General features: G+C 50.2%; 2 protein-coding genes across 3 annotated transcripts in view; both read left to right on the forward strand.

Annotated features, from left to right (window-relative positions):
• The window catches only part of DDO (D-aspartate oxidase), a 102,231-nt gene that overhangs the window by 48,415 nt on the left and 26,315 nt on the right, over nucleotides 1–27,501 (forward strand). The window lies entirely within an intron of this gene.
• METTL24 (methyltransferase like 24) overlaps nucleotides 1,211–27,501 on the forward strand; it is a 63,269-nt gene continuing 36,978 nt past the window's right edge. Inside the window, exons 1-3 of the mRNA XM_051613193.1 lie at nucleotides 1,211–1,292; nucleotides 8,276–8,504; nucleotides 23,110–23,557. Of these exons, the coding sequence (XP_051469153.1) occupies nucleotides 8,310–8,504; nucleotides 23,110–23,448 (534 nt within the window). The 5' untranslated portion in view covers nucleotides 1,211–1,292; nucleotides 8,276–8,309 and the 3' untranslated portion in view covers nucleotides 23,449–23,557. The remainder of the gene's footprint in view (nucleotides 1,293–8,275; nucleotides 8,505–23,109; nucleotides 23,558–27,501) is intronic.

Below are 27,501 nucleotides of genomic sequence, written 5' to 3' on the forward strand. Positions count from 1 at the left end.
ATGACGGCTCAGCTGGGTTCCTGCAGCTCTTCTCAGTCTTGGCTTCCTTCCCTGCCTGTCAGCAGCCTGCACCCTAAAACTCTGTGCAGGTCTGGGCTCCCCAGTTCCAGAAGGACAAGAACTACTGGAGAGAGGCCAGCACAGGGCACTGAGGTGCTGAAGGGGCTGGAGCATCTGCCTGGGAGGAAAGGCTGGGAGAGCTGGGGCTGCTCAGCTGGAGAAAAGGAGGCTGAGGGGGGATCTGATCAGTGCTGGTCAGTATCTCCAGGGGGTGTCAGGAGGATGGGCCAGACTCTGCTCAGGGCTGTCCAGGGACAGGACAAGGGGCAATGGGCACAAACTGGAGCACAGGAGGTTGAACCTGGAGATGAGAAAACACTTCCTGACTCTGAGGGTACCCAGAGGCTTCCCAGGGAGGCTGTGGATATTTTTGACATCTCCAGGTTTCTGATGAATCCAGAATGTTTTAATCCTTGTTTTATTGGTCTTCACAATGACTTTGACTTAGTGTTCCTCCCCACAGGGTCTCTATCCCTTCTCCTTTTGCAGTGTTTTTACCCTGGCTTTAGCCTCTAGGTGTCTAAGCCAGCACAGCGTACACACCCGTGCTGTGACTGCTCTGTTTAGTTAAGCACTTGCTTAAATCCCTTTGTTGCTGGAGAGGGAATGTGTTGGGATAATGGTTAAATCCCTTCTGGAACTGAGATCCAGGGTGGTTTAAGGGAGGAATACAGTATGCTTTGTGGTGGCACTGCAACTTGTTACTACAGTCTTGAGTCGTGACATGATTTTAACGTTACTCAGGATTCAGAATCCACTCCAGGGTTTGAAAAGAGAAAAAAAGAACAGAATGTTTCAGTGCCAAAATAACTTGTTCTTGCAGAAAATTGATTTTAGGTGTAGTACTAATGCTTAATTATTTGCTTTTCAAACTGCATTGCTCTCTGGGGTATTGTGTAAGCCCCAAATTTCACCAAACAGAACAGATGAACAAGGAAAAGAAGATCATCAAGTCTCCATAGCTCCTATCAGGTTGACAATCAGCTTTAAATGGAAACACTTAATGTTTGTCTTCTTTCCACTCTTTCCCCAGAAGGCAAATGAAAAGCAGAAGTCATGTCTTAAAAATGAAACCTCCCTTGTTTTGGACAGATTTCCTGTGAACACACGAACCTGAGCAGCCTGAGAGGGTACTCTGGAACCACAAAGCAGCCCTGGTCAGTCTGTCTTGATGAGAGGTTTAGCCTGATCCATCGACTCAGGAGCCAGCAGTGCCGCCTCTATTCCTTGGGGTAAGTGCTCTCTCCTTGGTCCATGGCACCTACCTCCAAAAAGCTCTGTGGATGCAACACAAGCTGCAGCAAGACTTTGTTGAGGTTTGTTTGTGGCGTGTGGATGCGCCTCTGTACGCTGCTCTTAGGGAAAAACACCTATCTGCTCTTTGTTTTCCTCGGCTTTTCTAACATCAGTATGAAAACAAGTTGGTTAATGGTGAGTAGTGAGTGGAAGTTCACCTAGAGCAGCATGAAGAGATGCTGTATTAGCTTTTTTTCCCATGGGAATGATGAGCTGAGCAGGAGCAGGGAGGTGGTGATGCAGCGTGTGCAGCTCTTTGGAGGCAAAGCTCCAGGTGATGGTATTTCAGAGCTGACTTAAAGAATGAGAGCTTTGTTTACTTACTGTGAGAGCACCTAGCACAGCAAAGGCTGGGTTCCAGTTTTCACTCTCACCCCAGAGCAAAAGTGTCCCATTGCTGTGGTTGTAGGTGGGGCCAGAGCTGTGCTTTTGTGTTGGCTCAAAGCACGAGCTGAGCCTGGGCAGTCTGCTGTAGAGGGAGGAAGGGACAAGATGGGAACAGTCAGTTCAGAATTGATGTTTAACCTGGTTTTGTCTCTCCTACTGTTCTGTCCACCTTTTTTATGAACCCAGAGTTCATTTGCATAGATGGAAATTAATGAGATAAACTGAAGTCTACAGCATCTTCCCTCAGCAGAAGTGACTGTCTTAATTGCCAGGTACTTCAGCAGCATTACTTATAAAATTTCTCTAACCACCCCTGGGACAAAATAGTGCATTTCCATATAAGAGTGTGTTTGCTGATCTCTTCAAGAGCAACATGTACTCAAGTGATGATAGTAAAGGCAGTTGTGGCTTTATTTTAAAATGTCTGTCACGTTCATGATATTTGCAGCACTTGAGATAGAAATGTTCACTCTTCACAGAACAAGTGCTTTCACAGGTACAGCCTGGTTCCCTGCTAATGAAATACTCTGCTTCCCTGGAGGACCAGGGAGGTCAGTCCTCAGAGTTCCTCAGCCCACTGGCCTTTTGCACTGTCCATCAGAGCACAGGTGCTTTAGGAGAATGAGCACTGGGATCTGGAGCAGCAGCCTAATAGAATTATAGAATCATGGAATGGTTTGGGTTGGAAGGGACCTTCAAGATCATCCAGTCCCACCCCCTGCATGGGCAGGGACACCTCCCAGCAGCCCAGGTTGCTCCAAGCCCCATCCAACCTGCCCTTCAACACTGCCAGGGATGGGGCAGCCACAGCTTCCCTGGGCAACCTGGGCCAGGCTCTCCCCACCCTCACACTCCAGAATTTCCTCCTCCTGTCTCACCTCAATCTCCCCTCCTCCAGTTTTCACCCATTCCCCTTGTCCTCTCCCTCCCTGCCCTTGTCCCAAGCCCCTCCCCAGCTTTGCTGGAGCCCCTTCAGGCACTGGAAGGTGCTCTAAGTTCTCCCTGGAGCCTTCTCTTCTCCAGGCTGAACACCCCAAGTCTCCAGGCCTGTATAATAAAACCGTAATTAAACTGTCTTTGCTGTCCTGGGAGCCAGTTTTATGTAAGAGGTGAACTGAGAGGCTTCAACCAGCACAGTTTATTTCTGTGGTGTTGCTGCAGTGATGTTACAAGTGCTGGCTGGCAAGGAGCTGGGTCTGGGTGGCATTTCCCAGTGATCAGCACGTGGCAGGTAACACAGGGATGAATATAAAGTGATGCTGGTTTGAGTATGGTACAGGAAGCTTGAATGCCAAGTTTTCTTTACTGGTGGAACAGTAGGGTATAGCAGAGATTAAAACTGATGGCTCTCAGTAATCATCAGGTACAGGTGTGGTAAATGCCCAAGCATCACAGGAAACAGCTACAAAATAAAAGGGAGATGTTTGAGGTTAAGGAGGAAAGGGAAGTATTTGAGGTTAAGGAGGAGCAGTCTTCAATCCTCTGGTTTACTTCTGCAGCCTTTGGAGCTCGTTACTGCATAATTCTTCTCTCAGACTTACTTCCTTTGGCTTATGACAGGCAGAAAAGTAATTTTGTTCTGAGTAAGACAAAAATCCCCTTAAAGCATTTTTGTTATCTCATACAGTTCATAAAGAGCAAAGGGTGAGCAGCTGCTTCCGATGAAGAATATTCTCTCTGGAGAGGATGGATGGAGGACAAATGTGAAAGTTCAGTGCGAGTGTTACTGGGAATCCTGAATTAAATCCATATATCATTAAAAATGGAACACAACATGCTGATCAGGCTTTGCCTTCTTGAGTGCTGTAGGAGAGGTTAGTTGTGAATGGAAACGAGCAGCATCTGAAATGTCTGGAGGTCTTTTTAGATTAGTATTAGTTGCTTCCACTACTGGGAGGCAGGAGTGTTTTTGCTTGGGGGACAGGATTTCCCAGTATGAGACATAATTGCAATGTGCATTAGTGAGCTCTAGTTATTAGTGCTAAATCTGCTTGGATTAAGCTAAGTCTGTTACAAACACCACAGGCAGGCGCTCAAGCTGGGATAATATAAATGAATAGGATTTCAGAAAGTTACCAGTTGAGGTTTAAAGAGGCTTGCTGCAATATTGAAGGAAAAGCTCTTTCAGGTGGATCTTAAAGCATAGGGGCCTTAGGATCCAGGCTGGCAATGCTGCTTTCATCCCAAGTTACCTTCCTTTGAGAAAGAAGGGGAGGAGGGAGCTACCAAGCTGGTGAAGGCTCTGGAGAATAAGTCCTGTGAGGAGAGGCTGAGGGAACTGGGATTGTTTAGTTTGGAGAAGAGGAGGCTGAGGGGAGACCTCATTGCCTGAAAGGAGGTTGTAGGGAGGTGGGAGTTGGGCTCTTCTCCCAAGTGAGTAAAAACAGGATGAGAGGAAATGGCCTGAAGTTGCACCAGGAGAGGTTTAGACTGGATATTAGGAAGAATTTCTTTACCAGAAGAGTGGTTGGACACTGGAACAGGCTGCCCAGGGAGGTGGTGGAGTCACCATCCCTGGAGATGTTTAAAAGAAATCCAGATGTAATGCTCAGGGACATGATTTAAACACTGAATGGGTAGAGTAGATTATGGTAGGGGGGTTTAGGTTATGGTTGGACTTGATGATCTTCAAGGTCCCTTCAAACCAGGATGATTCTGTGCTTCTGTGATGGGGAGCACAGAAAGGGAAAGCTGGACTGTGCCGTGCATCTTTGTACAGCTCTGCCCTGTGGTCCCTGCAGGAGCTGGAGAACCTGCAGTTACCAGGCTGGATCAGCTACAGGTGCCACCAGAGCTGTGCTGGAGGGGACAAAGTGGCTTTTGTGCTGTGTTGGGTGCAAACTGCAGCCCAGTGATTATTCTCTCTGTGCTGTGACCCTCCGTGGAGTCCGGGTGCAGGGGACAGCCAAGGGACACGGCTGCCTGCTGTGCTGTGTCCCTGTCCTGCTGCTGGGGGGGCACAGGGCCAGCCCTTCTCCCCAGGGCACATCCTGGAGGGTCCCCCTGCAAGCACCCCTCCCAGGGCTCAGGCTCCCATCCCTGCCCTGCCAGGGGGGCTGCAGGGCACTGCTGACCCTGCCACCCAGCTCTCCTCCTTTGCAGTGAAAACAGGTCAGTGTCGTGAGCATTTGTTGTTCTGTTGCTGCAGGCAGTAGCTGCTCTCTCCTGCTGGTGGGGGAAGGCCTCTCTGTGACCTCCCCACTGTTCTTTTAAACATGGTCCCTTTTTAAGTACCATGGGATCATTCTTAGACCTCATTTGTTTGCCTTTTTCCTTCCCTTAGCTTGATCACGTGTGGAGTCAGGAATTTTTCAAACCAGTTCTTTTGGAGATGACCTTATTTTTTGTGCTAAATCATAGAAGCATAGAACAGGTTGGGTTGGAAAAGACCCTTAAGGTCATCAAGTTACCCCAGCATTGCCAAGTCCCCCACTAAACCATGTCCCTGAATACCACATCTACACATTTTTTTTTGTATTTGTTGTTGCTTAGATCTCTCTTCATGCATAAATTGGAGCTGTTAGCTAGAGTGCCAGAAGAGAAATCAGCCCCTTCTTCACCCTCATCTATTTTTTTTTCATTTTTTTCTGTATTTTGCACCAGAGTGAACCTGCCTTCACAGCCCCCATGAGCAGCAGCCTGTTGGGAGGCAGCCTGAGGTTGGTTTGAAAGCATCTGGCCCTGTGGATCGTGCCAGCTGGTGCTGTCAGAAGTGTGTCACAGACCCGTGTGTCCCTCGGTCGCTGGGAAGCTCATCACTCTAATGCTGTGACTTGTCCCCAACAATTGATGTGTTGTCCATTTTTAGCCAACTCCTCATTCCTAAGGGCTTACACTGGCCTTTGCTGATCAGCGTCCCTTTTGTAGAAAGCCACACGCAAACAAATGTGTCGATTCACTTGGCTGACTTCTGAACTTTTATCCTGATGCCTGCTGAATGTATGAAAACTCCTCCCTTTTCCTCCTACATGTGCAGGCTGGAATCCTGTGAAATTGAGTTGCTCTTAAAAGCAGGCTGGGCTGCTTTTGCAAACCCTGTCACCTCCTGCTTTCCCAGCATGTCTGAAGGGTTAGATGGTTGAGGAGATGACCTAACAGGGCAGTTACATTGTCCTTACATAGCCTGTATTAGGGCACCCACCCTGGAAGTGTTCAAGGCCAGGTTGGATGGGGCTGTGAGCAACCTGTCCATGCAGTGGGGTCAGAACTAGATGACATTTAAGGTCCCTTTCAAGCAAAACCACTCTATGATTCTATGAAGTGTCATACCGTGTTAGTAACTTCCAAAACACATGGTCTTCCAAACATTGCTTCACGAGTTGTTTTAGTTCACCAGTCTGTCATCTATGTAAGACATTTAGTGCTGCTGGGATTTGCACTCACAGCCCCGAGGGGCAGTTGTGTCCTGGGCTGCATCCCCAGCAGCGTGGGCAGCAGGGCCAGGGAGGGGATTGTCCCCTCTGCTCTGCTCTGCTGAGACCCCACCAAACTTTGGGGTCTGTGGAACTGTGTCCAGCTCTAGAGCCCCCAACACAAGAAGGACATGGAGCTGTTGGAGAGTCCAGAGGAGGCCACAAAGATGATCCTTGGGCTGGAGCAGCTCTGCTCTGGAGACAGGCTGGGAGAGTTGGGGTGTTCAGCCTGGAGAAGAGAAGGCTCCAGGGAGACCTTAGAGCACCTTCCAGTGCCTGAAGAGGCTCCAGGAAAGCTGGGGAGGGGCTTGGGACAAGGGCAGGGAGGGAGAGGACAAGGGGGAATGGACGAAAACTGGAGGAGGGCAGATTCAGATTGGGTATCAGGAAGAAGTTCTTCACCATGAGGGTGCTGAAGCACCGGAACAGGTTGCCCAGAGGTGGTGGAGGCCCCATCCCTGGAGACATTCAAGGTCCAGCTCAATAAGGCTCTGAGCAACCTGATCTAGTTAAAAAGGTCCCTGTGACTGCAGGGGGGCTGGACTAGATGAGCTTTCAAGGTCCCTTCCAACCCCAGACATCCTGTCATTCTGTGATTTAAAGTGAATCAGCTTTTATTTATTGATGCGAGTGGCCAGAATTATTTCAGACTCGTGCCATTTCTAGGGGTAATTGTGGTGCAGAGCAGCAGCTGCTCTGACAGTTCCTCTAAGAGCACTGCCCTGTCATGGGTTGTGCATGATGGACAGATGCCATCCTGGTGGTGCATAGAGGCATAGAATCAGAGGGGTTGGAAGGGACCTCTGAAGATCATGGAGTCCAACCCCCCTGCTGCAGCAGAACACCCAGGGCAGGTCACACAGGGACACGTCCACTGGTTGACGTGCTGGTTTAGAAATCTCTTTTCTTCCTGGTGCTACGTGTGGGTATATCCAAGAGCATCATTCTGATCAAGTTTAAGGGTGAGTACGTGGTGTGAACCACTTCTGGGACAAGCTTGGAGGAGTAGGAATGAAGAGGACCTGCTGTTTTATGCAGTAGGGAAGGCCTGTGGTCCAGACATAGGAGTGCAATGGTCAATACCAAAACTTTTACTACAGTGTAGTTTGCCTGTGTGAAACAACAGTCTGTAGGACATGGGAATAGGGCACAGCCTTGGGAAGTCTGTGTTTCTACAGAGGCAGGGAGGGGGACAAATGAGACAACACTGCTGTGTGATGGGACTGTTCATTTTTCTCCTTTGGAGTCTTTGCCAAATTAGTAGCAATCTTCCTCTTAAGTCTGTGTAGTAACTGCTGCTGTTGGGAAGGGGTTATTTTTATATTTGCTTTTTATCTGTGTCTTCCTGTGCACAGAGAAAAAGAGGCATTTTGTTCTTGTGTCTGGTCCCTGTTGGTGGCCCTTGTGGCTCCTCTTTGTGACACCAGATTATATACATGGTGGGAAATGTGCCTGATTTTTACAAAGCAGTACTGTAGACATTTTAAATGTATTTGCTCTTCTGCTTATGGCTTGGTTATTGCAAGTTTGTGCAGTGGGGCCTAAGTAGTACAATCTTGTCAAGAGGAAGCAAAGTGAGAACAGAGGAATCATAATAGCACAAAGATTCTGATGTTGAATTTACTGTCTTGTAAATGATGTCAACATCTGAATTAAGAAAAAGCTCTTTGGGAATGTTATCAGCCTGGCTAAAAGGGGTTTAATTCTTGCCATGAAAGGAGCTCTTCATTCTAATCCAGTGCAGCTTATTGCATTGGGCTTGAATTCTCTGGTTAGGTTAGTTCATCCAACCCACTCCAGTAGTTTCTATACATGAAAACTTTCATGAAGAGTTTCTTAAGGTCAGTTATGAATGTGACATTTGGATAAAACACACATTCCTCAGAATGTCCTTTCTCTACATACTGATCTCAGATGTTCAGCAGGTGGAACCCTAACTTTATTTCTGGTGATCTCATCAAGAATTAGGGTTAGATTGTGCTCAGTGCTGTGGGTACACAGCAAGGAGGAGCACAACAGCTCCTCCACTTTGCTTCAGCAACAGATAGGTTGGATTTTACCTTCTTTCCTACGAACCCTCAGAATGTCCTACTCACTGTTACACCTTCTTGGCTTCGTAGGCTGGGCAATGATGACAACCAGTTTGAGATCAGCATGGCCAACAGTGGATGTGAGGTGCACCGCTTCGACCCCAGCATCAAGGTGGCCCATGTTCACCAGGGCCCCCACCTGTGGTACCATCGCCTCTCCATTGACTGGAGGGACCCCAACCCTGCCATCCCTGCTCACAAACTTCACAGCAACACGAAGAAACTGGGCACAGTACTGAATGAATTTGGACATCAGAAGGTAAGGACTTGGGTGGGGGGGTCAGGTTGCTGACTGCAGGATTTAGAAGAAGGCTGGAGAGGGACTGTTGACAAGGGCGTATAGTAAAAGGACAAAGGGTAATGGCTTAAAACTGGAAGAGGGTGGCTTTAGGTGAGACATGAGGAGGAAGAGGGTGGTGAGACCCTGGCCCAGGTTGCCCAGGGAAGCTGTGGCTGCCCCATCCCTGGCAGTGTTGAAGGGCAGGTTGGATGGGGCTTGGAGCAACCTGGGCTGGTGGGAGGTGTCCCTGCCCATGGAGGGGGTGGGACTGGAGGATCTTGAAGGTCCCTTCCAACCCAAACCATTCCATGATTCCATGAAAGCTTCAGAACTTCCTCCTTGCTGTCCTAGAACTTCAGGTGCTTTCCAAGATTATCTCTTGACAATGGGTTTTTCTTCAGCACTACTTGAACGGCATTTCTTTTAGGGCTGCCTTTTCTGTCTTGATTTTTCCATGTACTGATAACATCCACCTTGATTTTAAATCACTACCCATGTGCTAAATACTTCCCTCCTTCTCCCCTCCTTTCCCTTCAACCAGCTGGTGACATTGGGTGCTACTGTTTTCAGTCCTGTGGAATTTCTGGTCTTTGCCTGAGTATGGACACTAAACTGTTCCTGCAGCCAAGTTTATAGAGAGAGAAAAAATATTTGCAGCAATAATTAGAAGAGAAGAGGTAAAGCATGGGTTGTTTACATTTTCAAGGTCACTGGTCCTAGTTACAGTCATCTATAACAAAAACATCCTGGTTTGAAATTGGCAGAAATCTGTTTTTTAATATTTCCCAGTTTGTTTTTAAGGAACTGTAAAGAGACCAGAAATCTTAGGTTGCTTTGATGAGAGTTTTTCCTCCAGAGGATATACAAGCATGAATTCAAATGCTAATGTGATTCATGGCCTGCAGCTAGTGCTGCTTGTCTCTGTTTTTTAAGAATTCAGCAGCCTCAGCTAAGGAGCAGCTCTTCTGTGAGCTGTACAGAGCAGGCAGAGCAGGGTGTGTTTGGTTTGTCACTACCAAGTGCAAGATGTCCTTTTCAGTTCACTTCTTGCTTTGCCTTAGTATTTTCTTTTGGTTCAGCTCCACTGATTGGACCATTTTGAAGATAAGAGCAGAAAAAAAGCAGCTTTTCCCTACTTCTTAGTCATACTGTAACTGTACTGGGCTGTGCACGAGTGAAACATCTGAGCTGGCTTTCCTTTGACGTGTGCCTTGCGCTGGTTGCTTTGATTTTGGAAGAATTAGTCACAGAGCAAATGATGAATGACCTGATCCAGATGATGTCTTTGAGTCTTGTGATACAGCAGCCCTGCTGAGAACAGTCAGTTCTCAGTTTTCATGGAATTAGGAGGTGGTTGTAAGACCTTCTGTGGTGGGGAAGGGTGTAGCGTTCTGGGTGGAAGTTCCCTGGGCTGAAAGCAGCCAGCTGGAGGGCAGCCAGGGGAGCTGATGCCCATGGGACACGTGTAGGCAGGCTTTCCTCCAGCTCTGCAGGTGGCTCACATGTTGTGAGCAGTGAACACAGCTTCTTACCAGTACAGGTTAGGGACTGACCTGCTGGAAAGCAGCTCTGGGGGAAAAGACCTGGGAGTCCTGGTGGACAACGGGCTGACCATGAGCCAGCCATGTGCCCTGGCAGCCAAGAGGCCAACACCTCCTTGGGGGACATTGAGAAGAGCGTGTCCAGCAGGTCAGGGAGGTTCTCCTGCCCCTCTGCTCTGCCCTGGGGAGGCCTCCCCTGCAGCACTGGGGGCAGGTCTGAGCTCCCCAGTTCCAGAAGGACAAGAACTACTGGAGAGAGGCCAGCACAGGGCACTGAGGTGCTGATGGGGCTGGAGCATCTGCCTGGGAGGAAAGGCTGGGAGAGCTGGGGCTGCTCAGCTGGAGAAAAGGAGGCTGAGGGGGGATCTGATCAGTGCTGGTCAATATCTGCAGGGGGTGTCAGGAGGATGGGCCAGACTCTGCTCAGGGGTGTCCAGGGACAGGACAAGGGGCAATGGGCACAAACTGGAGCACAGGAGGTTGAACCTGGAGATGGGAAAACCCTTCTTGACTCTGAGGGTCCCAGAGCCCTGGGACAGGCTGCCCAGGGAGGCTGTGGAGTCTCCATCCCTGGAGACATTCCAGCCCCAGCTGGACGTGTTCCTGTGGGATCTGCTCTAGGGGATCCTGCTCTGGCAGGGGTTGGACTGGGTGATCTCCAGAGGTCCCTGCCAACCCCACCACTCTGTGAGCCTGTGGTTCTTGCTCTGGTACCATCCTGGTAGCTCCTCTGTGGAAAACTACAGCATTGGTGAAGTTGGGAGCTGACTTCCTCCTGGTGGGTATAAAGGTGTTAGAAACTCTGTAATCTTCTGTTCCTGCTGATTTGTGAAGTACCTGGATGGGCTGGTTCTCCTCACCTTGGTCTGTGTAGTTTTTCTTTAGTTGGGAAGGCAGCCTGAGAAGTTGTAATTTGCATAAAGACGCCAATCAGCTCTAATTTATGAAGAGAACATCAAAGTAAATGCTGGGACATTCAGGTTTTCATTCTTCCAGTGAATGTGAGTGAAATATCCCCTTGAATGGATGAATAAGTTAATTCAAAACAGTTTCACAGAATATTTTCCAAAGCCCTTTTTCAGTTAGAAGGTTAAAACACACTCTTCATCCCATTCTTTTTAATATTAAGAATCCTTTCACCTGCCCTCAAAGTTGTTCTGTTTCCACTTCAAGGCAGGAATTCCAGGCAGCTGCATTTGAAATTAATGCCTCATTTTCTCCTGGCTTTCACTCTTTAAGATTTGGGACTTGATCCAAGACCCTCCAAGTGACTGAGAATATTTCCACTGCTGTCAAATGACTCTGGATGGGGCTGATGAAGGGAGGACAGACAAGGCCCCTGAGGTTCTTGCTGTTGTAACCTTGAAAAGAAAACATTTGGGGGTTTTGTGGGCAGGGGAATCAAAGAGCTTGGATGGACTCTTACATTCTGGCTTGGATGGGAGCACACCTGCTGGTCTGCAGGGACCTCATCCACAGAGATAGAAACCCACCATGATGTTGTGGCAAGAAACACAAACAGGTTTTTGGTGTTGGAGTGAATTTGAGGAGAGATTAAAAGCACTTGATCTCTTTAATTGCCTGTGTGGCATAACAGTCCTCAGTTCTCTGGGGAGTGTCAATAGCCTGGAGGTAGAGGATTTATCTAGTACTAGACTAGAATAAGACTGACAAAGGAAACATGTAATCAGAGTATTTTGAGGAATTGTTGGAGCATGAAATCTTTTAAGCCCTGGAATAATCTCCAAAGGGAGAGTCCTATTTCCTGCTACAGAAGCCTAAACTGAGAATTTACTAGTGTTACCTTCTGAGAAGAGCAGTATTTTATCAGCCACAGGAAAGGATAAAAATGTAAAAATCGATCTTGCTCACTTTTTTTTTCCCTTCTAATTTTTTAGCTGAGCATGCACACTCTGGAGCACACCACTGAATGCATGAGGTTTTATTTCTTATTGCAAGGGAGTTAACTTTGTGAAGACTTTCATGTTCTCTCACTAACTGCTGGGGTGAGGACATTACATGGCTTGTGTTCCCCATGGATCAGTGATAGCTGGATGGGGAGCTTTCTTCATACAGGGTCACTGCATAATTCAAATCAGAAGGGGGCTGGAGAGGCCTGTAGTTCAACCTCCTGCTCAGAGCAAGGCCCTTTGTGAAGTCAAACTAGGTTGCTCAAGGCTTTATCCATTCTGGTCTTGAAAGCCAAGTTTTCTCTAAAGTGGAGACTGCAGAGCTTCTCTGGGCCAGTTGTCCTGCTTGACTGTCATTGTGAGGAAGTTTCTCCTTATATCCAGTCTGAAAGCCCCAGTTTCAGTTCATGCCTGTTGTCTCTTATCCTCTTTCTGTGTGCTGTTGAAGAGCCTGTCTCCATCTTCTAGATGACCTCCTTGTAGGCTTTACAGGCTGGCATTAGCCCCTTCCACTAAGCCATCTCCTGCCTAGGTTGAACAAGCCCCATCCCCTGACCCTGTCCTTGCAGGGCAAGTGCTCCAGTCCTCAACCATCTTGGTGGCTCCCATCTGAACTCACCTCAGTTCATCATAGTCTGTCTTGTGTTGTGGGGACCAAAACTGGAGATGCAGCATCTAGATGCACTCTCACAATGCTGGAGACAGGGAGGTAATCATGTCCCTAGGTCTACAGGCCATGCTTCTGCTCATGCATCCTGGGGTGCTTTGGCCTCCTTTGCACCATGACCCCCAGGACCTTCCTGCAGAGCTGCTCCCCAGCCAGGCAGGCAGTCCCCAGCTTGTACCATTGCAGGGGGTCCTTCCTCCTCAGGTGCAGGGCTTGGCATTCGTGCTCCTTGAATTTAACCAGGTTCCTGTTGGCTTATCCCTCCAGCCTGGCTGGGTCTTGGTGGGCAGCTCTGCCATTGAGTGTGTGTATTGACTGGTCCCACTAATGTGGTGTCATCCACAAACATGGCAAGGGTGTCATCTAACATCTCCTCTAGGTAACTGATAAAGATGTTAAACAGGAGGAATCCTAGTGCAGACCCCGTGGCACTTGTAACTGACCTCCAGGTAGAGTACAAGCCAGTAACCACTGTCCTCTGAGCTCAACCATCCCACTCGTTTCTTGGGGTTTTCTGTTCATCCAGGCTGTAACATCTGGACTTGGAGACAAGATACTGTGGGAAACAGTGTCAAATACATGATAGATGAGTCACATCTGGTTCCATGGTCTTGCAAGGGGATTGTCAGTCTAAGTTTCATTTCCAGGGAGCAAATTCAACTACCTGGATAAACTGCTCACCTGGTTCCAGCACAGATTGGTGTTGTGGATGGTACCAGTGTCCTCCTCAGAAGGTTGTGGTGTTCTGTGTTGCCCAGATTTCAGTATGCAATGAAACTATCAGGGGAAGACTGTATTGGAATGCCATCTCCCTCCCCCACTTCAACATTATCCCCTCTACAAAAAGCCCTAACCCTTCACCAGAAATTCCAACACAGCTGCTCCCTGTGTTCTGGATTCCAAGGGTGGTGCTATAAAGGAAAATAAAAAACCTTTGATAGAAAGGCCTTGAGCAGCAGGAGCAAACGAGTTCATTCTGTCTAGGATCATAGACTCACAGACTGGTTTGGGTTGGAAGGGACCTTCAAGACCATCCAGTCCCAACCCCCTGCATGGGCAGGGACACCTCCCACCAGCCCAGGCTGCTCCAAGCCCCATCCAACCTGCCCTTCAACACTGCCAGGGATGGGGCAGCCACAGCTTCCCTGGGCAACCTGGGCCAGGCTCTCACCACCCTCACACTCCAGAATTCCCTCCTCATGTCTCACCTCAATTTCCCCTCCTCCAGTTTTAGTCCATTCTCCCTTGTCTTCTCAAAGCTCATGCATGAGTAAATCATGTGTGTTCACACACACAAACTCTTACTTGGGCAGTAGTTGTGTTGGACAAATCTCCTGTGATGCCACCAGGAAGTGCTGGGAATTTGCATTCCTTGGCAGTACAGCTCAGCAGTGGGTGAGTTGGTTTCTTGGAAGACAAATTAAGCTGGAAAGGAGAGTCTGAGAATGCAAAATAAAACCTTCATTGAATCAGGAGGTGCTCAGAGGTGTAATTTTTAGGGGACAGCAGAGTTGTGTTCAACTTCTGTCATTCAAGTCATCTTGAACAAATTGTGTAAGAGCCCAAACTGTGATGTTGTTTATTATGAAAAGAAATGCAAAGGAATCTTAAAAGTCCTGATTTTGATTTGAAGGCTTTGATTTACACTGGCTCTCCATGGAGGTTTTTTTTCAGTAGCAGCCTGGCTACCAGATGTCTGCTTCTTTTTATTGAACAGGCTTAGATTTAGAGTTTCAAAAAGAAAAACTTCCTCCTTTCACCTGTTATTTAACACTCAACACAACTTCAAAACACTACACCCTGAAGCCATTTTGATGAATAACCTTATCTCCTCCTAGGCAGGCAATTTATCACTTGCTCCTCCTAAAGCAGATAGTATAGAGTCTATTTTGTGCAGAACTTTCAGTTCTGTGAAGACTGGTGTGAAAAAGCAAAGATTAAAGAAAACTGATTTACCATTTTGGTTCAAAATCAGCTCTTTCAGCAGTACACAAAAAAAAAAAAAAAAAAAAAAAAGCCCTGGGAAAACTGTATAACAAATTAGTTGTGAATGGAGTTTTGATTAACCAAACAAATAAATTAACTCGGGAATAAATTAACTTGGGAAAAGTCCATGTTCAAGTTTTGGAGCTACCAAATCCATGCAATTACTCTTTACTTGCACACCTCAGGGCTGAGGGGCCAGAATAGGCTTTTGAATTCTTGACCCTGCCTAGAGAAAATCATCATAGAATCCCAGACTGGTTTGGGTTAGAAAGGACTTCAAGACCATCCAGTTCCCACCCCCTGCATGGGCAGGGACACCTCCCACCAGCCCAGGTTGCTCCAAGCCCCATCCAACCTGCCCTTCAACACTGCCAGGGATGGGGCAGCCACAGCTTCCCTGGGCAGCCTGGGCCAGGCTCTCACCACCCTCACACTCCAGAATTTCCTCCTCATGTCTCACCTCAGTCTCCCCTCCTCCAGTTTTCATCCATTCCCCCTTGTCCTCTCCCTCCCTGCCCTTGTCCCAAGCCCCTCCCCAGCTTTCCTGGAGCCCCTTCAGGCACTGGAAGGTGCTCTCAGGTCTCCCTGGAGCCTTCTCTTCTCCAGGCTGAACACCCCAACTCTCCCAGCCTGTCTCCAGAGCAGAGGTGTAGGAGCAGCTCTGCACAGTGAAGTCCCATGTTAGCACTGGACCGTTTGCACCAGGCAGATGTGATATCATAGCTGTAAAAGCTTATTGTCTAAATAAATGACCTGGCAAGGGGTGAGGGGCATGGAACTCACCTCCATTAATTTAAAATTCTCCATTTGAGATGCCAGTCCAGGTCCTCATAACCATTAAGGTGCAGTTCATCTCATCAAAGGGCAGATGTTTAAAGTCATCTGGATGTTGGAAACTGAGTATCTCAAATTGCCCTTGAGAAGTTCCTCTTCTCTCTGGTGTATAAAAGAAGCTTGGACAGCTGGTTTGGGTTGAGATGTCTAAGGCTGGGTGAGGTGCTTCCCACCTCAAGTAACACAGGAGAGGGTAATGTTGGGCAAGGTAGCCTGAAAATTTAAAGTAATTTTTTTTTTTTTAAGTCATCCCATTAAAGTAAAAGCTCAGAGTGCTGGAGAGCCTGCTCTTCTGCAACAAGCATCTGCCTCTAGCTCTGTAATTTGATTTATGGGTTCTTGTGAGAAGCGTTGCCTGTAATGCAGGCATCCAGTCCCTCTGAGGTTGTGTTTGTACGTGCTGGGCCAAATTAATTCTCTGTGTAATGCAGCTGATTTCCTTGGAGTCACAGCAGAGCTGCAGTTGGAGCACTGGGCTGTTGCTGTGTGTGAACCTTTTGTTTGGGGGTGACCAGTCAGTTAGCTGGTTTTACTCCAGTTGCTGAAAAGGGGCAACTGAATCGGTGCAGGTGTTCCCAGCTGCAGCTGAAAATGCTGCCTTCTGTGACCTTGTCAGGGTTGCCCCCCCTACAAGATCCTGACTCACAGTGTTTCTTTCCTGGCTGCATATATTTTTTAATTTAGTGATAATAAAGTCAAGGTGGTAATTGCTCTGCCTTTGCTTCATCAGCTGAACCTGCTGCTGCGTAAAGTGTTTTAATCATAACTGGATGGAAGAGTTGGCTGCAAGGAGATGTGAGCTTGACAGCCTCATGTTTCTGGAAGGAGAGGTCTTTGGACAGTGATTTACTGCTCCCCACCTCTCCCCTCCCCGTGCTGGGTGCAAGGAGTGCCTCACACACATTCCTTCCAGGGATTTGCTCTTGGTTCCTTCCATCTCCTTTCACCTCACTTAAATTCTCTCCACCAGGAGTGTTGTTGAGAACAGGAGTGTTTCTGGGGAGCAGCTTGAGGTGCTGTTCGGAATGCAGTTGTCAGGTGTGGAGCAGAGATCTTTAATAACAATGTGGGCTGAATGTGGTGTGATCCAGAGCCTTTTCTTCCCCTAGGAAAAGGGCTAGTTTAATGCTTGAATTGTACTGGAAGCAGCAGGCTGTTGAAGCAGAATGTATTTGAAGCAGGGCTCCTTCAAAAAAAAAAAACCACAACAGCTTTCAAAGCACATTGTTGTCAGCTAAAAAGTAGAAAAGAAGGAGGATTTTCCAGGGGGTTTATTTTCCTGTGTTTGTTGCCTTTGTAGTTGTTAGAGAAGACCCTTCAGAAAAATCAGGTGTTAAAAACCTGCCTCCCCCCAGCTTTCCTAGAGGGCTGCACAAGCTGCGTTCAATTCCCAGCACAGTTTGCTGCACGAATGTGCTGTTCCACCTTCTCTTTGACAGCAGCAGCAGCTGGGTACCACTCTGTCAGTGTCGACCAGTTGCATTCAGAAGAGCTCAGCACTAACAGGAGGCACCGTGGAGCCATCCTTGGTGTGCTGCTGCTGTCAGAAGCCGCTGGCTCCTGGTTCCCTCCTCTCACCCTCACTGGAGTTGGGCAGGAACCTGGGGAGCCTGCCCTGCTTCATGAGGTGGTACCAGATGTGCTGAGCTCAGATCTGTCTTGGTGTTCTGCTCTGGGCTGTTAACACCAGCTTCAGCACAGTGCTGTGAATCTGTGGTTAGAATTCAGCCAAGGTGCTGAGTATCTGCTCAGGGTGTGCTCCATGGCAGGAGAAACTTTTCACCAGAGAGGGTAGTGAGAGGACAAGGGGGGATGGATGAAAACTGGAGGAGGGGAGATTGAGGTGAGACATGAGGAGGGAATTCTGGAGTGTGAGGGTGGTGAGAGCCTGGCCCAGGTTGCCCAGGGAAGCTGTGGCTGCCCCATCCCTGGCAGTGTTGAAGGGCAGGTTGGATGGGGCTTGGAGCAGCCTGGGCTGGTGGGAGGTGTCCCTGCCCATGCAGGGGGTTGGAACTGGATGATCTTGAAGGTCCCTTCCAACCCAAACCAGTCTGTGATTTTATGACACTGGTTTTATGAGAACTGAGAGCAACCCCCTTTCCATAGGCATCCTGGTAGCCACCAGACAGGGACGACATGACCTCTGTAAGCACAGAGCAGGGTCCCTCTGTCCTCGCTGGGTGCCAGGGCCGCACAGGCTGCAAATGTTTGTTCTCCTTTAATGACGAGACTTGAGGGTCCAGGCTGCAGCGTGTCTTCTTCTGAGCAAACATCCGTTCCCATGGGCGTCCAGCAGCATCTGGCAGCGGGGATCAAAGGAGGAGACATGAAAGGATTTTCCCTTTGCAGGGAAGGGACAGCAGGCCATCTCCTGGGAGATGAGCTGGCCGAGCGTGCCCTTGGCGGAGCAGCTCAGGGCGGCCGCGCTTCCCGCCGGGTGCTGGAGATCAGGCAGATAAAACAACGGCGGGTCAGGGTTTCTGAAGCTCCCTCGTGGGATTTTTTCTCACTTGGGCCATCAGATGGAGGGGCCTGGTTGTCATCTCCCTCTGTAGCACAGTGCCAGCTCTGCAGACTGAGACGTGTAACCGCGCGTGTGCGCAGGGGTTGGCACTTGGTGCTGCAGGGGAGCAGGTCACTTCTGGAGGGCTCGTGGCCTCACAGTGGCTCTTCACCCTCTTCCATCTGAGGAGTCATCACTTGGAGCGCTCAGCTGGCTGTGAGGTGCCCAGAGAGAGAGGCAAGACTCGAGACCACTCTTGGTTTAAAGAGGTAGGAGACCAAGACCTTCTATGCTTTGGGATTTTGTGAGGGGAATGTCCTCTCCCTCAGCATTGTCTGCGTGCAGTGCTGGGCTGTCCCCTGCTGAGGACCTGCAGATCCTGGTTTCTGCATCACTGTGCAGAACCCTTGGTCTTGCTGGGTGGCAAGCCAGACAAGATGTTAAACACAGTACCTCTAGCTTTAAGGTCATTGTAGCTTAACGCTAACTAAACCCATCAAGCCTGTCTGAAAAGCAGTTCAGGCTTGAGGACGTGTGTATTTTATGACCAGAAGGTGATTGAGGAGCGAGCTGCCATCTCTGGCTGGTCCAGTGCCCAACATGAGTTAAGATGCCAAAAACTAATCCCAGAAAGAAGAAAGATGTTTGTGGTGACAGGAGGGCCACAGGTGGAACCGTGCAACCTCCCCACCAAATGTAGTCAGGGAGAAAGGATTTCAGGGCCTGATGATCTCCTAAGTCTGGCTGTTGGTCCAGAGGTCATTTTGTCCAGAGGTTATTTTGTCCAGAGGTATTTTGTCCTCTGGTAAAGTAGCATGGGAAGAAAGCTCCTGCCAGCTAAAAGACCTCCTGTGATTTGCCTGTCCACTGTGACATGGCTTAACTGGGCTGGACTGGAGAAGTTGGGGGTGGCTCTTTTTCTGTGACCAGTCTGCAGAGAGAAGTTGCTTCTGGATGGAGAGGGTGTGTGGGAAACATCTCGTGATCAGAGGCCAAGGGAAGAGGTGGGGAATCAAAAATGCCAGGTCATCCCCACGCCTGGGCTCGGTGGCTGTGAGAGGGTCTCGCTTGGGGTTCCTGTGTGGGTCCTTGCTGGGAGCAGTCCCCTGTGGGACAGCACAGGTGAGGTGCTCGTGCTGCTCCTGAGCACTCAGCTGAGATGGCCTCAGGTTGCACCTGGGGAGTTTTAGATTGGATGTTGGGAAGAGTTTCTTCCCTGAAAGGGCTGTCAGGCCCTGGCACAGGCTGCCCAGGGCAGTGGTGGAGTCACCATGCCTGGAGGGATTTAACAGTCATATCGATGTAGTCCTTCAGTTGAGGACTTGTCAGTGTTGGTTGGGGGTTGGACTCAGTGGTCCTGAAGGTCTTTTCCAGCCAAGGTGTTTCTGTGATTCCATGTGTGTGAGATTGATGCCTCCTGCCTGCACTGGGTGGGCTTCCCAGATGGGTACGTTGGTCTGGGGCCACACTGCTCCAGGGAGGCTGTTGCTATCCTGACAACTGGCTGGCAGAGAAAGTTCAGTCAGTTTTCTTAATACGATTTTGAAACATTTTCTCCAGCTGAAGTGGTGAACATAAGATGAGGTGATACTCTGGCCCTGCTGTGCTTCCGTGGAAGCACCTCGCTGAGGCAGGGAGTGAAAAGCCTGGCCTGCCACTCACAAGGCTGCAGAGGGTGTTTTGGGGATGTGTATCATATTGTGTCAGTGGCTCCCACTGGATGGTTGCCCTTGACTGTAAAAACAGACCCAAAGACCATGTGGGCACCCGAGTGCACAAACCAGCTCTGAGGCTTTGAGCAGACACGTGGAGATGTGCCCGACTGGTGGCTGTGGGAGCAAATAATCCCAGATGACACATTTGTCTTGGAGCCATTCTGAAGTTGGCCACACAAGACCATCCCAGCGTGGGGTGTAGATGTGGGTGGGAAGGAAGGGAGGTAGTTTTGAGGGAGAAGTGCTGCTGTTTGGAGCTGTGCACCACTGTAAACCAGTAACGATTGACTTTCCTCCTGGTGTCAGTATCTCTGGTGCCCAGATGGTGCCCAGAGGAATCCCCATCTCCCTGCCAGGTGCCTCGGAGAGAGCTGGGATGGTTCCTGCTCCCACTGCTGGCAGGAGCACAGGGAGGGGCAGCCACAAGCTGCTGGGAGTGTGAATTGCTCTGAGGCTGCGTGGCATCCTGGCTGCCATCAGTTACAGCCTCAGCTCAGAAGGAAAGGGAATGAAAGGGGTCTCGCCATCCAGAGGGTTGCCTGCTGGTGAGGAGGGGCTGGATGCATTTAGAGAGGAAAGAAAGAGAGGGAAGTGCCATGCTGAAAGGCTGCAGATGGGAAAGGAGGGAAGCTACGTTGAAGAAAAGTACACTCAAGAACTTGTTCGTTACGTGCAAAGTCGTGGGCTATCAAAATATGACTTGAACAGCTTTTTTTCTGGAGTTTTGTCTGCTGAAAATAGAGAGTTGTGCTTAGGTGGAGAGGGGAAAAACTGGTGCATCAGCAGGCAGAGTCCATCTGGCTGTACAGCTGGTGTCCAAATGGTCCCTGAGTGCCGGGGAGCTGGAGCAGGGGGTTGTTTCTCACAGCCTGAAATCCTGAGGGCAGTGCTGTGGTTCAGGAGGACAGGGTGGTTCTGTTCAGCCTGGGGAAAAGGGGCTGAGGAGAGACCTCCTTGCTCTCTCCACCTACCTGAGAGGAGGTTGTAGGGAGGTGGGAGTTGGGCTCTTCTCCATAGTGACCAGCAAGAGGACAAGAGAAGATGGGGTCAGGGAGGTTTGGATTGGATATTAGGAAAAATTCCTTCACAGAAGGAGTGGTGAGGCCTTGGAACAGGCTGCCCAGGGAGGTGGTGGAGGCCCAGGGAGGTGTTCAAAACTGGGGGGATGTGGTGCCTTGGGAGATGGTTTAGTGGTTAGGGGTTGTAGGGTGGACAGTTGGACTTGATGATCTTGAAGGTCTTCTCCACCCTTAATGATTCTGTGATTCCTCTGCTCCCAGCTTATGCCACTGAGCTGTTCCCATGGAAAAGGAGGAATCCTCCTTGCCTGACCTGGGCCATGTTTGCTATTTATTGCTTTTCCTGGCTGCTGCTTCCACATGCTGAGTTCCTGCTGGAAATTCATACAGCTAAATTGCTTCCTCCAGCTACTCACTCTCGATTGACTCTTCCCCACAGGGAGCTGTAAACGGGGCCCACGGGGCAGCAGAGCCTGAAATCCCCCTTAACCCTGGTGTTTCAAACCCGATCAAAGCAAATGGAGCTCTTACCTCTGCATCTGCAAGTGATGCATGGTTGTAACAAATCATTGCCTTAAAAAGAAGAAATGAGCCTCCCTACATTCCACGTTAACCTTTGCTCACTAAACCACGTTCTTTTTCAGCTGTGTTTTGTGCTTGGTTGTGCATGAGGAAAGGCTTTTTCTTCCCTTTTCTCCAAGTGTCACTGCTGCAGTGCTGCAGGGCTTTTGCAAGGGAGATTTTTCAAGAAAGGAGTCTAAAATCCACATTTTTTTTACTTTCCTGTGATAACTCAGTTATTTTGTGGAAGATCAGAGGAGCCAGCCTGTGTCTGTGAGCGCCTGGAACCAGCAGGCAATCCACTGCCATCCTTCACCTTCAGGCACTGCAGGTCTTGGCCCTCCAGGATTCCCTTTCAGCAGCAGACTCCAGCTGTGCTCCCAGCTGAGTTAGAGCTCTGAACAGGCAGTTTTGTCCACTCATCCTTTTCACTGGCACGTAGAATCCAGGTGTCTGGGAGGTGGTAGTGCATTTCTCACCAGCAGCGTGCTGCTTCTCGCTGAGGGCAACTGTCTCCTGAGCATGGGCTAATCCTCACAAAACCTGGGTTCAGAGCTGGCAGGACACTTGTTATTTGCTCAGATACTCTGACGTAATTAAAGCTGTTCTGCTGTTTATTTGGAGGCTCTGGGTGGGCTGGACCCCTTGCCTGGAATAACGGTGGGTAGAGACAGGTACCTTCCTACCTCTGGGTCTCTGAGCTAAAGGCAACAAAGAGCCTGTGGTTTGTGCATGCAGCGTATTCCCACTAGCCTTGTCTTTCTTTCCTGGTCATTTCAGGATGTGTTTAAGCAATTTTTGCAGTAACTCATTTTATCCTACCAGAACATTGGTCAGCAGCCACTTTCAGATGCATTTTGCAAACAGATGACGGGGGTGTGGAGTGTCTGCTGAGCAGGCAGAGCAGCAGGCAGGGTCACAGGAGGAAAACAAACAGACCTGGATGGTGACTGGAAACATCCCCTCCTAGCCAGTCCCATTCTGAGGCTTCACCCTGTTTGTCTCTAATGACACCCTGTTTTCCCACTGGTAGCAGCATTGCCCTGCCCATGGCACAGCTCCAGGTTGCAGTAAGACAGGGGGGAGTAGCCATGCACTGTCCTGGCCTTTACCCCTTGGGGAAAGAGATGAGCTTGGGGTCTCTACTCTTGTCTCCTTTCTCTGGGTTACATGGTTGCAGTTGGGAAGCACCAAGCTTCTTCACCTTCCATTGGTTTCTGCTGTCTTTCAAAGACCTTAAAGCTGAGGAAGGAGAGTGCCTGGTCACTAGAACTTCCTCCTTCACCACCTCCAGCCCTGCCTCTTAAAACTCTGCTCAAGCTCCCTGTCGTGCACTGTTGCCCAGTGTCTTTCACTCAGATTCCCATTTGAGGGGAACTCCTCCATCAGTCTGGGCACACATGGACCCCACTCTGCTGTGGTGCAAGTAGTCACTGTGAAGGTGGTGTTCTGTGCAGGAGCAATCAGGACCAGTAATGCCTTCGTGTCTGTGTTCAGAGACGTGGGTTTCTTTTCTCTGTAGCTCTGATGCCACCACGAGACTGGTGAAGGAGCAGTAACAGGCTTGGGCTGGAGGATCAGCTGCATCAGACACCTTGGGGTGCAGAGCTTTTCAGACCAGGAGTCAGAGGCAGGAGAAGGGCTGTGAACAGGCAAGTGTGAAGCTTCACAGACTGTCCGTGCTAGCCCTAGGATGTTCTGAGATTGGGGTTTTTTTTAAATACAGAAGGAGCTGCACATGAGAGCAGGTGTGTGTGTTGTGAGCTGGACAGAGCTGGCCTCAGACCTTCTGGCAGGAACTGCAGAGCCTCTCGTTTTCACACAGTGATGCTGTTGTTGTTGTTGCAGATTGATGTCCTCAAGGCAGATGTGGAGAGCGCCGAGTGGAAGATTTTGGAAAACCTGATCCTGGAAGGTGTTGTTGAGCAGATAGGACAGCTGGTCTTCGAGGTGCACATCCACTGGCCTGGGTTTGAGGTCAGTGGCAATGACAGCACCGTGGTGCGGTACTGGTACAGCCTGCTCCGGGAGCTGGAGCTGAAGGACTTCAGGCTTTTCCACACCTACAAAGACCTATCAAAACCACAGATGTTTCTGAAAAAGGAAGCCTTCAATGCCAGTAGCTGTTACACACTGAGCTGGGTAAATACGAGATGGAAACAGCAGGAAGGAACTGATGCTGTGTGACTGGGACTGAGGGGGAGTTCGGCGCCACTGGCTGGAGCTGCTGATGCGTGCACAAAACGGACTGGCTTTTACTTTTAGATGTTGGGAAGAGAACTGGCACCAGGAGAAGGTACATGCTGCAGATTGGTTGTAGTGGTGTCTCTGCCAGTGGGTGCAGTGTCTCAGAGGGCAGGGCTTTCTGTGCAGGTTTGTGGGGGGTGGGCAGGGGGCTCCCCCAGGCTGCCGGTGCGGAGCGTGTCCCTGCGGGGCTGCCCTGGAAGCTCTGCTCCCTGGGCAGGACAGTGCTCCTGAGGAGGTGCCTTTCTCAGCAAGAACCAAGTGTTCCTTCCCTGTAAAGAAGTTGCCTTTGGTTTGCACCTTCTTTACTCGGGCCTTGTTCCCCATGCAGCTAGTTTCAGGCAACCACAGTGTGTCCTTCAACCCACTGGCAAATTTCAGCTGGATTTGGATTCAGTTGGATTTCAGAAGTCATCACCAGACTAAATTCCTGCCTGTTCTGTTGAGGAGCTTCTCAGAGTTCTGGCTTGGGCTCCTTAGGGCAGTCTGGCTGCAGGGAGCGAGTTCAGTGCTGCTGACACTGGGAGAGAGGTGGGACAGAGAGACTTGGCTGCAGGAGGAGCTGCCACCAGCGCTGCCCTGCGGAGCCCTCAGCTGCAGCAGACAGGGTTCCCATAGCTCACCTGCTCACAGAACAGCTTGTTCTAAATGACTCTTGCACTAACTGCAGCAAATGGGCTTTTATGTAGCAAGATACTTATTTAAAGGAGCTGAAAGTGAAACCTGGTCTCTCTTGTTCCTTTGTTTTGGGGTTTAATGGAATGTGTTGCTGTGTACCTGCTGCCTCCTCATCACTGCCCTGTCCTGGCTGCCTCTCCCTGGCACCAGCAGGCCAGACCCTGGCCCTGCACCCGTGGGGACAGAAGTGGTGGCACAGGCAGGTGCCTGGTCTGTGGCTGTCCTGGGGTTCTGCAAGGAGGTGGGTTGTCTGCTCTGCACTCCCAGGAGGCAGCCTTGGCCTTTCCCTGAGGAGCTGAGGGAAGGGGAAGCTAAAAAATATATAGTTGGTTGGTTGTTTCCCCTCTAAAAGAATTGTGACATTAAGCTTTGCAGTAAAATACAAGATGACACCACTGCCATGTCTTTGCTATACAGCCTGTGGAACTGCCTTTGGTTTGTGAGGTTGGAGAACCTGACCCTTGAAGGTCCCTTCCAACCCAAACTATGCTCAGATTCTGACTTGGGTTCCTCCCCTGGGTGTGCCTCAGCCCAGCCTGCTGTTTTCAGTGTCCCCATGTCGTTCCTTCTCTTGTAACTCCTGCATTTCCCTCTCACCTTTGATACCTCCCTTTCCTTCTTCACCCTCTCTGCTACCTCAGCTCCCTCATCCCCTCCTCCCCAGAGCAGGGCCCCGTGTCAGACCCAACGTGCCCACAGGATCTGGGCACCAGCCAGAGGTGAAAACAAAAGGGCTCTTCCTTCCAGCCAGGCGAGCCAGCTTTCTCCCAGTGCCACTGCTTCACCTCACCAGTGGATCCAGCCCTTCCCCAGGGCATCTGCTTTCCCCTCTCTGGGGCTGCAGGACCTGCCCTGGCCCCAGCACCCACCTCCCACCTGGACCTGCGAGCCCATCGTGGGGCTGGAAGCTGCTGCAGTTGCTCCAGCTCTGAGCACCCATCTTGGCCAGAGGCCACAGACCTGGGGCTGCTTTGGGAGAGGCAGAAAAAGGGGATTTGAATCCCTTCAGCGCTGTGCCCTCCTCTGCTCAGGTTGGTACCAGTCTCCCAAACCCCATTTGAACTTTTTAACTTGTGGCTCAGTGTCAGACCTGGTCTTCTTTTAACAAAGCCAGGCTGGTTTTCAACCTGCTGCCGTTCAGTCCTGCGGGCAGCGCCCGGTGGCGTGGGGAGGCTCTGATTTGCTGCCTCTCCCATCTCATTTTCCTTTCAAACCCAAACCCATCCACTCCTCCAGTTGCACCAGGATTTCCTGGAGTGCAGCATATTCCTGAGGGGACTTGCTGTGGGTTTCTGCCCATCAGATGCCTCAGCTAGGGAAGTAGGAGGATGATGTGGCTGGACCAGGACACTGCTGCCCAGGGGAGCCTGGGAGAGAACATGAAGCAGTGGCAACCAGTGGCAACCAGTGGCACAGGCTCTGGGGACACTGGTTCATTATTGAGATCCCTGGCACAAGTTTGGCTCAGGACATCTAGGTCTCTCCCAGATGATTCCTAGGCACAGCCATGGAGTTATCCTGGCCAAGGAGAGCTTGGAAGCAGCCACCTGGTTTGGCCAGCTGGAAGAGCTTAGTGAATAGATGGACATGGGGATGTCGCCAGGCCATCTTTGCCAGGTTGTGTCAAGACTGTGGAATATCTCCTGGCACCAGTTTATTTTCTGGTGTGAGTGTAGCTTCTGTTTCTGCAGCCCCCCCCTGCAGGAGGTGCTGAGGCTGATGGACCCTGCAGGGCCACGAGGAGGCTCATTGAAATGCAAGGGGGTGCCAGGGGTCCCCAGTGCTGCCCAGCTTGCTGCAGGGCTCACACTGCCTGCACCACAGGATGGCTCCACTCCCTTTTTTTTATCAAATCATGGGGTGACAAAACCCCAGCTGCCAGTCCTGAGTTATTAATAAAGCATAAAAACTGCACAGGTTTTTTTCCTCCTGGTTAGAGGAACCAGCCTAGCAGCTCATTGTCATTTCTCTAAGAAACCAAAAGAAAGAGGTTAAAAACCAAATGACATGATCTCGTGCAGATGTTAACATTCCAAAGGCATGCAGACCTTCCAGCATGTGCTGCACTGAAGAAAGAAATGCTGATGTGACTGTAAATGATAGAAACGGAGTAGAGGACCATCCTGTTTATCCTTTGCTAAAGGGTTCAGCAAACCCTCAGCTCAGCTTCTGCTCAGGGTTGCCAGCAACAATTCAGTCTGTAGCAAATACCTCTTTTGCAAGACAAGATTCCAATAACTATGGTAATTTTTAAGGAAACCTTATCTCAGCTATGAGGTAGATAAAGACCATTTGTCATTCTGGAGACAGTTCTGTGATGATATGGGAGAAAACAAACAGCTCCTGTTTCATGCACTGTCTGTGCCTTTCTCCTCAGCATCTCCTAAAGCAGCTCCAGGCTTCCTTGCTCACTTAACCCAGCTCTTTCAGTGGTGTCTTTTACCTAAGGAGAGACTCAAATGACTCCAGTTCCCAGCTGCTGCTGGCTGAGCTGCAGGGAGCTGTGCAGGGGCACAGGCCAACTCTGGGGGGTGGGTGTTTGCCCAACCACCACCACAGCCAGGCACCATCAGCCCCTGCCTGCTGCAGGGTCCCTGCTGGACACTCTGCTCAGGCAGCATCACCAGCCCCTTCTGGACAGGGCTGGGAGAGACAGGATCCAGGATCCACAGACTCTTGCTGCTGCAGCCAGAGCTGAAGATCCACGAGCCAACTTCCCCCAGGGTGGCTGCTCCGTGCTGGCTCTCAGCCACACCAGCTCTGATGGGGACATTCCACACACGTTGGGCACCTGTGGTGGAGCCTGCCTTGCTCCTCTAGGATTGCTCCTTGCAGGGAGAATCACACTGCCCAGGAGCAGCTCTGGAGGAGAGGGGACAGCTAGAGAGGCCGTGAAGCAGGTGAGGAGCTTGTTGAGATGACCTCCCTGCAGGAACCACCTCCCAGTGTTGCGTTACACACCTTAGAGCAGCCCTGCACAGAGCCAGGGGTAGGTGGCCCCTTCTGCAAGGGCAAGAGTGCAGCATTGGAGCCCCTGTGGGAAGGGCATGTTCCTGTTACACCACAGCCTGGAGACTGGTGGCTGCCTGGCCATGCCTGGCCTGGCATTGCTGGAATGTTCCCAAGTCCCGGTGGGCTGGGCAGCACCCAGCACCTCCTGGAGACACTGCAGTCAAGCCTTTTTTCCCTCCTGATTGATCTGAAAGAGCTGACTCCAGAGCCCTTGGCAGCATCTGCAGAAGAAAGTGAGACTCATCCTTTCAATTCCTGCAGCCAGGAGCAGCACAGGAAGGTGCCCAGACCATGGCAGGGCAGGAA

Source organism: Apus apus, chromosome 3 (genome assembly GCF_020740795.1).
Source record: "Apus apus isolate bApuApu2 chromosome 3, bApuApu2.pri.cur, whole genome shotgun sequence".
In the NCBI taxonomy this organism is placed as follows: domain Eukaryota; kingdom Metazoa; phylum Chordata; class Aves; order Apodiformes; family Apodidae; genus Apus; species Apus apus.